This window comes from Lynx rufus, unplaced genomic scaffold (assembly GCF_022079265.1).
Source record: "Lynx rufus isolate CCGP_SWC_20201006 ecotype Redwood Valley unplaced genomic scaffold, mLynRuf1.p SCAF_24, whole genome shotgun sequence".
NCBI classification, from domain to species: Eukaryota; Metazoa; Chordata; class Mammalia; order Carnivora; family Felidae; genus Lynx; species Lynx rufus.
The window spans coordinates 8,415,446-8,428,361 of NW_025814839.1; the positions used below are offsets into that span (position 1 = coordinate 8,415,446).

Sequence of the window (12,916 nt, forward strand, 5' to 3'; positions counted from 1 at the left end):
TCAGGACGGCCTTCTGCTTCCTTTCAACCAAATTACTTCATAAATGAAGCCGGTCTGCAGTTAGCAGATGAAGGATTTTATTTACTCCTCGTGTCATGTGCTGCTCTGACCCCCTAGTGACCTCGCTTCATAAGGTTGTTTTCATCTTTCATAGCCTTAATGTAACTGGACCACTGGGTAAAAGACATTTTTCTTCTAAGAAGCAGGCCCTTCCAATCCGATTTTTACCTCTCATTTTGCAGACGCAGTCACCCTTCCTAGCTTCGCAGCCGTGAAAGGTAGTTGAAGAGTTGCAAAGAAATCAGACCCAGAAAAATATACCAAAACTAAAAATAGTTCTAAACTCTTGTCACTCGCGGCCAAAAGCTGGTCCGGCGTAAAATGGCACCACCACAGGGGTTTTCTTACCTCCCCAGCCTGTTTATAACCTCTCCCCTTACGGAGAAGGGCCTGTTTTTGCGGAGGAGGGTTTATCAGATCCAGACTCTGATCCCCAGGCACGGCAACCTGTGTTTGCTGCTACAAACTTTACATCCTGGAACGTGGGGAAGGGACCGAATTCCTCCATAAATTCACATTTACCCAGTGACTTAAAACGCCTTGGCCCGTATCCCCCCACCCCTTCTGCTCCGCCCACCTTCCCTGGATCCCTTTTGGCTCTTTTGAGGAAGCTTCTTTGCAGGTTCTGAGTTCGCAGGTGGATCATCTCCTTTCCTTCCTCCGTAGCTCGTCTCCTCCTCAGACTCTACCCCCTCCGGCTCCCCCGAAGACAGAAGCAGCTCCCGTACCACCTGGGGAGCCAGAGGGCCCCACACCAGGGCTCTTGTGTCCTAGAACATCGCCTGCCTTTTGCTTTCTACTTTTATCAACTGTCTGTCCCAATATTAAATTTTTGAAATTTGTTTCTTGCTCAAATGACCGCTTGCCCTGGCAAGGCCCCCGGCCAGCCGACCGTGGCACCTGCTCTCCCCGACCCCCGGCGCGCTCCGCCAGCAGGGCAGCCTGGTGTCGCAGGCCACAGGGGAGCACGACCACCACTCACAGGGGTTCCCAGGCCAGGATCCAAGAAACCCACAAGATGAGGTGTGAAACCGGACACCAGCGTTAGGCAGGTTGGCTTTCGTCAGGTCGTGTGAGGGGACTGCCGAGAATCACATCTCGGCCACTGGATTGCGCCTTTTGAGCCAAGCCACGTGCTGCCTTCGAGCTGCCATTGCGCAGCCAGTGGTTTGTGTTTAAAAGCTACCCCGGGGGTGGCATCACCACCCCCAGGAGGCACAACGCTCTCCCTGGCTGATGACTTCCCCAAGATGGGTGTTTGGGTCTGTTGTGAAAGGAACGTCTGATGGGGCGGCTCAGTCAGTTGGGCGTCCGACTTCAGCTCGGGTCAAGATCTCGCCGTTCGTGGGTTCGAGCCCCGCGTCGGGCTCCGTGCTGACGGCTCAGAGCCTGGAGCTGCTTCGGATCCCGTGTCTCCCTCCCTCTCTCTGCCCCTCCCCTACTCGAGCATAAACAGCAAATTTTGTTTTTAAACTAGAGGCCCGGCATGTAGGGGACGGCATGCCGCTCTGCGTTTGAATGACAAGCACCAGCTTACTGCAGACTCACTCTGCTCACTGAGGAGGCCAAGTGGCTTCCCCTCATGAGGGCACAGCCTTCTCCTTAGAACCTCCTGGTGGCTTGCCATTACCGGCAGGTCCGTGACCACGGGCTAGACAGGTGCTGTCTCGCCCGACTCGGGGCCTCTGCTTTGGGCAGCCGCTGCGGCGGCCGGGAGCTTACGATGCCAGCCGGGCCGTGGCGCCGTGAGCCACGCAGACCTGCCCGCCTCGCCCTCGAGCCAGGCCAGACGGTTCCCTGGCTGCTGCGGCGGGCCCTGCCGGTGGCGGTCTGGACAGGGTCGCCTCCGATGTGCGGCGGCAGGTTCCCTCTCGCTGGGCTGCAGCGGCCCCGGGCAGGGCAGGCGTTCGGCCTCCGACCTTCGCCGTGGGTTTCCAGCCGCAGGTTTGCACACCGGCTCAGCGCCAGGGCCCGCTCCTTCCCTAGGAAGGGCGGGAACGCTCCCAGCTCCCCGCAGCCTCAAGAGCTGAGCCTGTCACATCTTCCCTTCCCGTGCCCACTGGCAGGACGGTCCCTGTCCCTCGAAGACCGAGGGGACCGACGCCGCTGCTCAACATATCCCTCACCCTGACTGCTGCTCGGGGCTCTGGGGCTGAACGTGGAGCCTGGTCCCTTGCTGACTTGGTTGAATCAGAAGGCTCGGCAGCCACCACGGGCCAAGTTCATCCACCGCCGAACACCCCGCTGGCACTTGCCTCCTGATTCCGGAAAGGCCCAGAGACAAAGGCAGAGCTGACAAAAACCCCGGCTCCTCCGGCTCCCCCCTCTCCAAGGCCTTCCCAAGGTCACCGTGTGGGAGGACAGCTTGCAAAGCAGGTGTTTGCAAAAACCCTCGCCAAGGCAACTTGTATTTTTAACTCTGTCAGCCCACGGAAGTCACTGCCGGTCCCGGTGCTGCGGTTCAGCCTCAGCAGGCGGGTGGGGGCAGGCTCGGGTGCATGCGTGACCTGCCTCCCCTGAGCAGAGCACAGAAAGAACTTTCCAGTCCCTCGGACAAGAAGGTAATGGAGTTGTTTTGCGCAAGTCCAGCGAGGTGGTGCTTGGCCAAATTTGGAAGTGGTTGTGATCTTGGGCTATTCCCTGGTCCGTGATGCACGGTCAACGTGGCTGCCGGATGTTTCCCCCGAGCTTCTCCTATTAGATTTCCATTACGCGGCCCTTTTGTGAAGCTACCAGACTCCTGCGTTTGTGTCAAATTGCTGGATTCTCTGAACATCCAAAAGCTGAGTTCTGGTAACTTCTCCCCTTGGTGACACGGCAGCATGGGACTAGATCCGGCTTTCAACCCGACTGCGGGCGGATGGGTGAAGAACAGAAGGGGGCCCTCGCCCTGCTGGGTCTCCACTCACCTCCTGCAGCCTTCAAAGCACGACCTCACTTCCTCCAAATATTTGCCTTAGCACTGATTTCTGCCTACTTCCTTTTAGTCACTGGTGTAATTCTTGATAGAAGACAGGCTGTTGAACAAGCGTATCTGTTGATTCGACCACTTGCCTCTTTTAGAACCGATTTCCAAACAAACACACCACTTGCTTCTGACGAGGCGCCCGATCCAGGGACCCAGGGACGTAGCCATACTTGCTCAGGGGCGATGCAGCCACAAAGCCCTTCCTGGGCACCCTCGCCGGTCCGGCGGGTGACAGGAGGGAATGGGAGGCCCCGCCTGCGTCCTCTGCTAGACTGTGGGGAATTAACCTGCCCTTTCTAGAAGCAGGTTTGCACCCACTGCTAGGAAACCCTGATCACTCCCCAAATGACCGAACAGGCACCCTGGGAGCCGGTGGGAGCCCCAGGTAAACTCTGCAGGCCGCGCTCTGGTGGAAATAAGCCTTAACCCTGCCAATTTCGTGACACCCTCAGTGACTGGGAACAAATTAGCTTTCTTTTGAGCAGCATGGACTGGGCTCATGGTGAATAAATCTCCTTTTAATTAGCTGTTTAGGTAAGCCGGGGCCCAAAGCTTCAAAGACGTTAGGCTGGCCCTCAGCGGTCCGAACAGATGAAAACGTTTGATGTGTGCCCACAGTGGCCACCTCTCCCAAACTAAAACTCAGGGCACAGGGGCTGATGGGAAACGGTGTCTAGCAACACTTCACATTAACGAACTGCCTTTGTTGAGAAGCACAAAATCGAAGCAAATTGGGGGAGCCCCAGAAAGTCCAGGCCGACGGTGGCCACGCCAGCCATCCCGCTGCTCAAAGGCACCGTGGGGGGCGGGGAGGGGGGGGGGCCTCTGCGAGGCTGCAGGGGGTCACCGGGCCGAGATGCTTCCGGGAGAGTGCCAGATTCCAGCACACCAGGCCATGCCAGGGACTTGAGACCGTCTCCGAGGGCAGCCTGGAAAGCCAAGGACGTGAGCAAGACGGTCCCTAGGGGCAGCAGTGAGATGAGGCAGCTCACGTCCCACTCCTGCTCCAGGAAACACAGTTCAGGGTCCCACCAGGTGGCTGGTACCCTGAGGGCAGGAAGCCAGGCCTCTGCCTTCCCCGCAGACCTACCGCTTAGGAAATGTCAAAACACTTGTTGAGTAAGCGCTAGTCTAAACAGCCGAGCTCTGGAAGTGACTTCAGACCGCTCTCTACTTCCCCACGGCTGGGGCCATGTGGCCTCCCTGCCATCCACCAGGGCCCGGGAGGGAGAGAGGAGGCCACGGCTCGCACCGCAGGCCAGCATCCCTCAGGCCCCGGGTCCGGGGCCCCAGGCGGCCCAGTTATGCCCTTACTGCCTCACCTCCAAGAGGCGTCTGCTCTCACCTCCAAGGTCCTAAGCGTCACCAGAAGGATGCGCGCGCTTCCCAAACCGCCACCGCCACGGTGTGCCAGCCTCGGGACTCCTGCCCTGCACACGGTGCTCCGTCCACACAGTCCCCCTCCACCCTGCCTCACCGCTCTGTTTCAACTTTTCACTTAAATACCAACATTCAGCTCATCCTCGGCAACGTACCTGCTTACGTCTGCAGAAACAGCCCCGGAAAGATGTCAAAGAAAAAGGCTGACCTGACTGCCTCGGGGAAGGGCAAGCCGGGGCCCGCCGGCACGGGAGAAGGGCCGTGTGCTGTGCCTTCCTGCGCCTTTTCAATTCTGAACCCCCATGCACAGGTGTTAGCTAAAACACGCTTAGTAACAAAGCTCCGGAAGTGCGAGAAGGCCAATAACGGCTGTTCTCGGTTCCCGGAACTTTCTTGGAAGGCTGGAAAGGGACCTCCCAGTGAGTGTGGACGGCAGGAGCCAAGCAAGGGGGCCCGGGACGCCGCCAGCGATGAGCGATCACAGCAACGGCCGTGCTGGCCCCACCGAGCACCAACCGGGAGCGTTCAGCCCGTGCCGGCCTCTGCTGACCCACCGGCCATAGCCACCAACCGGATGGACAACCTTCATCTCCCCGCCCCTAGCGCAGCTCACCCCTGAGTCAGAAGGTGACCTTGGAGCTGTGGGAGCCACTCACCGGGGACAGTCCCCTCCCCTGCTGCCGCCACCACTGGGGACTGCCACATGCCAGCCTGGGAGGGTGTGGACGCACCCAGCCCGACCTCGGCAGCCAGGCCCGGAGTCCAGTGCCCCGGGTACCGTCGGCGGGCTTGGGCACATCACCGCAGGTCCCCCTGATCTCCTCTGGCCTAGATGCTCAGTCACAATACCAAGGAAACCACACCGCCTGCGTCCCGGCCACCACGGCACGAGGAGCTGCCTCGTCTTACTAATTACCGCCCGGCACTCACGCAAAGGAGCAAACCTTGCACCCAAAATACACCAGGAAAGGTCTGGGGGAAAAAACCCAAAACTCCCCTTTTCCAAACCAGCCTTTGAAAATCAGCTGTCCTGTTCAGCCTCGTGCCACCAGGTGGCCAGGCCACCGAGTGGACGTGGGGAACAGACAGGAGCCATGTTCATTAACAAACCAACCGTCTTCTTTTTTATTAGAGATAAAAACAGAGTAGTCCCACATACCACACCCTCGGGAAAACAGGACGGCAGAGGGGGGCTATTTACGAGAGCTGCAGCAGGACACCGGTGGCCTCGGGCCCCGAGGGCGGCTGCGGACCCCGGTGCGGCTTCCGGGGGGGCGGGGATGCCTGCAGGTCAGTGGCAAAGGGCGATGGTTTCCATATTGAGGAAGCGGACGTGCATCTTGGTCTCGATGTCTATTCCCTGCCAGATCTGGAACGGACAGAGCAGCAGCACTGAGCGCACGTCCCTGCCGCCACCGCCACCGGGCCCACGTCCCCGCCCGCGTCCCCGCCCTCCCCTCCACCAGGACAGGTGACAACCAGAGGGCCGCTTTCAAGGCTGTGAGCCAAGCGAGGGAAAGAACCTTCCACCTGCCTTTCTGCGGGTTAATTTGGCTCTGACGCGTGGATCCTTTCTGATGCTGTCACAGCAAGTTGTCATTAAGTGCTGAATCCAAGCTCTTCGCTCCAAGTCATTCCCGTCCCACCCACCACACTTCAGGCTCTGTGATTTTCATGCAAGTTCCTTAACCCCAGTAAACCTCTTCATCAGCACCACGCCGGGACCACCACCTGCACTGCCCACGTTAAGTCACGCGATGTCGGGGGCTCAGAGGGGATCATCCGTGGAAACATTCTGTAAACTATTAAGCGCTGTGCGTTAGTCGCACCGTTTCATTAAGCCATCCTCGCTAATTAAAAGGTCACGACAGTTTGGTGTTCATAGCCTCCCTGGGATAAGCCACCTGGGTTCTACGTAGACAAGCTCACGCCCGGGAAGGGCAAAGATGTCCACAGGCACGTACCTGGCACGGGTTCTGCCGTGGCAGTCCACCCTGGCCACGGCCCCGGGGGACATCTGACCCGAACTGCCACGCTACGAGCCCCCCCCACTCCCAGGACTGCGCTTGCCAGCTCTCTGGCCACTCGGCGGGGGGGGTGGGGGGGGGCAAGAGGGCCGCAGACGGAGAAACGGCCAGACCTGGCTCGGCCTCCCCGCTTGTGAGAACTTCTAACACTCAAGCTGTCGCCTGCAGCATCTCCAGGGCCTGCCACCAGGCTGCAGTCAGAGTCCTGCCGGCACCCAAGCTGCTTCCTGGGATCCTGCACCTGTTCTTGGTGTGGTGCCGGGAGGGGGCAGAGAAAACAGACCCGGTTCCTGGGGAAGGTAGTGGGGCACCCGGGGTGCTTTCTGCTAAATGCCAGGTGGGAACAGGGTCACCGGCAAGGCGCAGGGGAGGGGAGGGGCCAGCCGGTCAGGAAGGGCCCCCACGGGGTGGGGACGGGCTTGGGGAACCCTGGAGGCCTCGGGTGGGGGGCAGGGGGAGCCTTCCGGGGAAGAAGCTGGGTCTCACAGCCCCCTTCCCGCAGAGCTGGCGGCTGACTGGCCAGGTTAGGAGCGCAGCCCGGGCGGAGTGCCCATCGAGCTGCCCCCGGGCTCCGCGGGGCCGTGACCGCCCAAGTCCCGGCCCGGCTCCAGGCCCGGGCCCATCAGCGCCCTCAGTCGGGTCAGAGGCTGGCGCGGCAGACTGGGCTGGGACCTCTGGGTCGCGTTCCCCTGACCTCCTGTCCTAATCCCAGAATGAGCCTGGTGGCCCGCTGTCGGGGCACTCGGCACCAGGCACAGGGCAGGCGGGTTCATCTCCCTCCGCCGGGCACCTGCCAGTCCGAGCAGTGAGGGGGTCCCAGTTCCCAACCTCGGAGCACGTTTGTGACGGCAGGGGCCTGGTGTCCACCCGTGGGGGCCGGGAGAATGGGCAGCTATGTCCAAGGCACGGGAGAAGCGAGGGGCTAAACTCCACACCGCTGACTCCACTATGTGACTCGCAGGCATAGAACATTCCAGAACCCGGTTCCAACTGTCAGCAGTGACGCTTCTGACATGGGGACCGGGGACTTGTGGGGGAGAAACGGTATCGTTGCGGCCCTTTTGTATGGCTCCGGTCGCTCCGACCACGTGCGACTGTTGTCCTCCCGATAAAAATAAGTACAGCCGTGCGTGCCCCCTTTCCACAGAGGTGCCAGTCTCCTCCTGCCCAGCGGGCAGGAACCCCCCTCAGCCCCCACCTCTGCTCCTAGACACCCACCTTCAGGAAGTCGTCGAAGGTGATCCCCTCGTACACCTGGTCAGGCTCCTGGGGACAGAGCACACGCGGAGTGAGCGGCCTCCCCCGGGAGACCCCCATCCCCCCACCCCGGGACGCAGATGGTCGGGCCCATTCAGTCACGAGAAGCAGGGGTCCCTCCGGACCTGCTGCTTCCAGCCGGAAGCCAGTCCCTCTGAATTCCAACTCGGACTGGAAGGGAGGGTGCGGGCTGACCAGGGCCCCATCCAAGGCCCCCAGGGAGAACCTGGTGGGTGAGGGTGGAAAGGAAGGCGGTGGGCACAGAGGCACGGGCTCCCCTTCCCCCCAGCCACCCTGCTGCCATCTCCCGGTCCTGCGTCACCATGCCCGCACTGACCCTCTGAGCTCACGGACCACTGGGGCAAGGGGGGTAAAGGGCCGGCCCGTGCGGCCCACCCCTCTCGCCCAGTGAGTCACCATGATAATGCCTGCCCGCCGGGCCTCTCACCCACCTAGTCATGGCCAGTGCCAGTCTCCACCTGTGTCCTTCCTGCTCTGGGCACACATGACCTCATGAGACCAGAGGTGGGGCTCCTGCCCCTCGTACGACTATCTCGGGCTCTGGCACACCAAGTCTCCCCAGACCTCACCCCTGCCTGCAGCACTCTTTGTGACCGAAAGCCCGGCTGCCGTCCCATGTCCGTCAACAGAAGACCGGCTAAATAAATCGTGGTCCTCCATGCTATTGATTACCAAGCATCCATTAAGAAGGGGTCGATCCCTACATGCAGATAGGGAAAAGGCTCCAAGATACATAGTGGAAAAAAACAAACACGCAGAAAGAGGTCTGCAGATCCGTGCACGCATTCCAATTTCTTCCTGTATCGCTAACCAGACTGTCGCCATCTGCCCTGGGGACGTGTGGGGTCAGCAGAGGCAAAGGAGTCCGGTCAGTTCCATCGTGTGCACGTCAAAAATAAAAGACACACGTGTACGTCGGTGTGTGTTGGAAAATAAACTCCAGCAAGGATGCTTCCCTCTAGGGAGGAGTGGTTGAGGGGGAGAAGGGCACGGAGAATTCACCTCTCTTCCTATACCTCTCTGCAATTTTTTTTTAACCTTTTTAATGTTCTATTTATTTTTGAGAGAGAGAGAGCGTGAGTGGTGGCGGGCGGGGGAGGAGGGAGGCAGAGAGAGAGGGAGACACAGAATCAGACGCAGGTTCCAGGCCCTGAGCTGTCAGCACAGAGCCCGACGCCGGGCTCGAACTCACGAACCGCAAGATCATGACCTGAGCCGAAGTTGGATGCTTAACCGACTCAGCCCCTCAGGCGCCCCTGGAGTTGTTCTGATGTGTATTAAATAGCAGGCACTCAGTGTCTGCTATTTGGGCTCTGTTCTTAGTCCCATTTTACAGATAAGGCCAGATAAGGAGGCAAGGCCACCTGTCTGTCCAGCTGGGAGTAGCACGGCTGACTCCCAGTGTCTGATAGGATTCTTCACCCTCTGGGGTTTCTTTACACTTGTTTTTAACACAGAAAACAAATCTATATATACGTCTTAATTTTGTAAATGTGACCAGTTCTCCAATCCCCGGGCAGGTCCCTGGGGCTCCCTGCTCCTCCCGCCCAGGGGCGCAGGGAGAGGTGGGTGCCCTCTCTCTGAAGGCAACCCCCAGGTCCCCTGGGGCAGCCGAGGGGAGCTAATTATAGACCAGGCTCTGTATCCTGGGCGGGGGCGGGGAGGGGGGGAAACCCAAGCTGAGACCCCAGCCAAGCAGCCCCACCCTCAAGCCACAAGACCGTCCAGAGAAAGCACTCTGGGAAGAAAGCACTGCTCCGATCAATAACCGGCTCTGGAAGTCCATTAACGCGGGGCGATGGATCGGCTGGCTTCGGTGGGCTGCACAGGCTGGAACGCTCGGCGTCCCTGGAGGCCGGATGGTATTGAACCGCGCGGCCGGCCCTCGCCCTGTGCGTGCGTGTGCATAGCTCACGTTTATCCGGCTGACGTTGACACGAGAAAACATTTTCAGAGCACACGGAGGACCCGTAAGTAGAGAGAGGGGCTCGGGACACACACCCGGGAGGCAGCCACGGGCTCTCAAATAGCCCCGCTTCGGAGGTCGTGTGCCTTTTATGCAGATGAGCAGCTGCCAGCTGCCAACAGTTTCACTGCAGCAAATTAAGGAAACTGTCACCGGTTGCCACCGGAGCGAGACGGGGAGCAATTTGGAGGAGGAGAGTGTAATTAAGTCAAATGGGAATTTGGCTCGCCGGCACGGCAGGGGGATCCCTGCACTCTCCACGGAGGTCGCCGGCCCTTTCTGCCGCAGTTAATCTGCTGAGTGGGGGGTGGTTTCACCAAAGCCAGACGCCTCCCCCTGGGCCCCAGAAGCAGACAGATAAAATGCAGGCCAATAAAATGACCACAGCCCCTGCCTCTGGGAGCAGGCCCCGGGCGTGCCAGGACCCTCGATGGCAGGCCGGGGGCACAGACAGCAGGTTCCGGCAGGAACACACCCCTCCACTCGGGCCGTGCTGAACCCAACGCCGTAAAGGCATCGAGAGCCACAGCCGCTTTAAGCACAAGGTGTGAGGAGGTTGACGGTTCGGTGGGACCCACCGAAACCCTCAGGGAACGCAGTCATCGAGACGGTCGGGTGCCCGTCCTGTCCTCAAGGTCCCCCGGGGCTCAAAGCCACTGTGCCGGGCTAGCCAGGCTAGACCCGGTCCTACGAGAGTGTGTCCAGCGGGCACAGTAAAGATCACTGCCCCCAATTCCAGAAAGTTCCTTATGTCCTCGGGCCTCAGTTTCCCCACCAGTAAAATGGGACTAAAAACCTATGAAACAACGCACGTCTGCACATGCCGTGCGGTCACGCTCAGGGAGAGGAGCCTACCTGCGGGTGCCCCACACGCCCGACAGCCACCGCTCGCCGGGCCCAGTGCGGCGACCGCTCGGCTCACCGTCTGTTTCTGAGCCCCTCCAGTTGACGGCTCTTCACTGGGGACCATCCCGGCCTCCTGCCAGGGACATCTGGCCACGTCTGGGGACACCCTTGGTTGTCACGACTAGGAGGGGGTGACTGACGTCTAGTGGGTGAAGGCCAGGGACGCGGCTAAACACCCTACGACACACAGGACGGTCCCCACCATGGACGGCTGTCCCGCGTGGCGCTCTGAGAAATGACCCAGTTGCTTCCTACCAGCGCAGCCCCAACGAGCACGTGTGTGGAGGCTCCAATGCTCCCGCCTGCCTGTCCTCCCCCCTCAGCCCTGCCCCCAGGCCCCCGGCAGCCACACGTCCCCCTCCACAGCTACCTGCCTCTGGCCCCCGCATCACTTCTGGGGCCGGCCAGGGGCTCCCCCTCCACAGTCGCCAGCCCCGAGGCCGGCACCCCCCTCCTCTGTCCCGTTTACACGTGCCCCCGACTCCTGGCTCCACACGGGTCCCCAGACTAGGTGGCCCTGCTGACCCCTTCTCCAGACCAGAAATGCCCTCCCAGCCACTCGTCGTCAACTGCGTGTGGCACGCTGACAGCAGGGCTTGGTGGGGGGGTGGGAGGCTACACACTGCGGGGGCTGCCTGGCGGGGTCTCCACTCCAGGGGTCTCCCCGGGGCGGAAAAGCAGTGGGTAAGAGCAGCGAGTCGCACAGGTACCACCAGGCCTTCCAGAAACACGGACCACAAGCAGGGCAAGGTGTGGGAGTTAGCCAAGGGGCAGGGGAGGGGACCGGAGATTCTGGGGACCTGGATCCCCCACCGCCCCCCTCGGGGACCTGGCTCACCATCTGCCCCACGCACACGCTGGCCGCCTCCATCATGGCCCCGTCGGCGATGGAGCGGGCTGACTCCTTCTCGATGTGCGGGTTTCCCGACAGCAGCTCCTCTACCACCTGCCGGGCGAGTAGACACAGGGTGACCTTGGGCCTCCGTCCAGGCCACGGGGCGGGGAGGTGCCAGGAGCCCTGGCCCGTGGGCAGAGGAGCATACTTTACATTTCGATATTCCTCCAGGGTGATGCGGCCGTCGCTGTCCGAGTCATACATGTGGAACAGAACTGGGGGTGGCGGCGGGGGGAGAGAGAAGGGCTTGGTCAGACAAGCCAGGAGGGGAGCCCCGGGTCCTCCTGCTCCCCCAACCTTCCTGCTCAGAAAGCTACCTCCAAATGAGCAAAAGACACCCATAATGAACCCTAAACGGCAACCGTAGGGGTCAAGGGCAAAGGCCATGGGTCCAGACCGCCTACTTCCTGGCGGGTGACCTTGGGCAAGTGACCTAACTTCTGAGCCTCGGCTCTCCCACCTATAAAACGAGGGTAACAACAACAACAGCGTCCACTTCGAGGCGTCCCGAGGGCTGCACTGTCAGCGCAGATGCGACACTCTCGTCGAAGTGAAGACAAATCGACATGATCCCAAAATGTCACTTCCTCCAAGACCCAAGAAGGCAGCTACCATCGGCAGGTCGTGGACCCCGCTGCCCATGTTCCAGACCCCTGGCTGGTCTGAGCCGGTCCCTGGTGGGCCCAAAGGACACCAGCACCTCCTCTCCTCTGGTTATCCCACTTGGTGACAGTCCTTTGTTCCTTTACCGGCATCACACAGCATCCGGCAGCCCAAAGAGTCCAGGAGCCGAAGGGGGGCAACCCCTGCCCCAGCGGCTCACCCTCAAACTCACAAAGTCCCTGGCCCTGACCCCGCATGGATCAGACGCCCTGAGCCACGCAGCGTGTGGCAAGCGTCATTTCTTCTCATCCACACGTGACCCCGTGAGGCAAGGCTGCCCTGAGCCCGTTTCACACACTGCACCGTCGAAGCTCAGACAAGTTAACGTGTTTGCCCACGGCTGCCCCATGAAGGGAGGGGAAACCAGGGGCCCCCACGACCTCTGACCTGGCCCTTGGAGCAGGTGGGCAGCTGGGCCGCCACCAGGCTGCCCCCGGTCCAGGATGCCGTCGGAAGGCCTCGGGCCACCCAGCCCGGGAAAGTTCCCGGCAGCCCTCCCGTCTGCATTCCAGAGCTAAATACAGCCCAGTCCCCGTGTTTACATGTTCCTGCCGATGAGGCTGAGCCTCGGGTGGGGTGGGGGCGGGATGTCAGGAGTCGTGGGAAAGTCCACACGGGGGACGGACATGTGACGCATGGGACCCTGGGACCCTGTGCTGCTTGGCCAGCCCGGATCACAGCCAACCCCGCTCCAGAGCCCGGAGGCCCGGGGGGTTCCTCCAGGACATATCAGCCAGAGGCTCGTCCCATGAACTTGACATTTGAGGCGCCTC

The 12,916-nt window shown here is 60.8% G+C and overlaps 1 protein-coding gene across 1 annotated transcript in view; it reads right to left on the minus strand.

The window, feature by feature from the left end:
• Positions 1-5,505: 5,505 nt before the first annotated feature.
• TESC (tescalcin) overlaps positions 5,506-12,916 on the minus strand; it is a 51,437-nt gene continuing 44,026 nt past the window's right edge. Inside the window, exons 5-8 of the mRNA XM_047088158.1 lie at positions 11,634-11,695; positions 11,424-11,531; positions 7,654-7,701; positions 5,506-5,777 (exon numbers count right to left, since the gene is read on the minus strand). Coding sequence (XP_046944114.1) covers positions 5,700-5,777; positions 7,654-7,701; positions 11,424-11,531; positions 11,634-11,695 — 296 coding nt within the window. The 3' untranslated portion in view covers positions 5,506-5,699. The remainder of the gene's footprint in view (positions 5,778-7,653; positions 7,702-11,423; positions 11,532-11,633; positions 11,696-12,916) is intronic.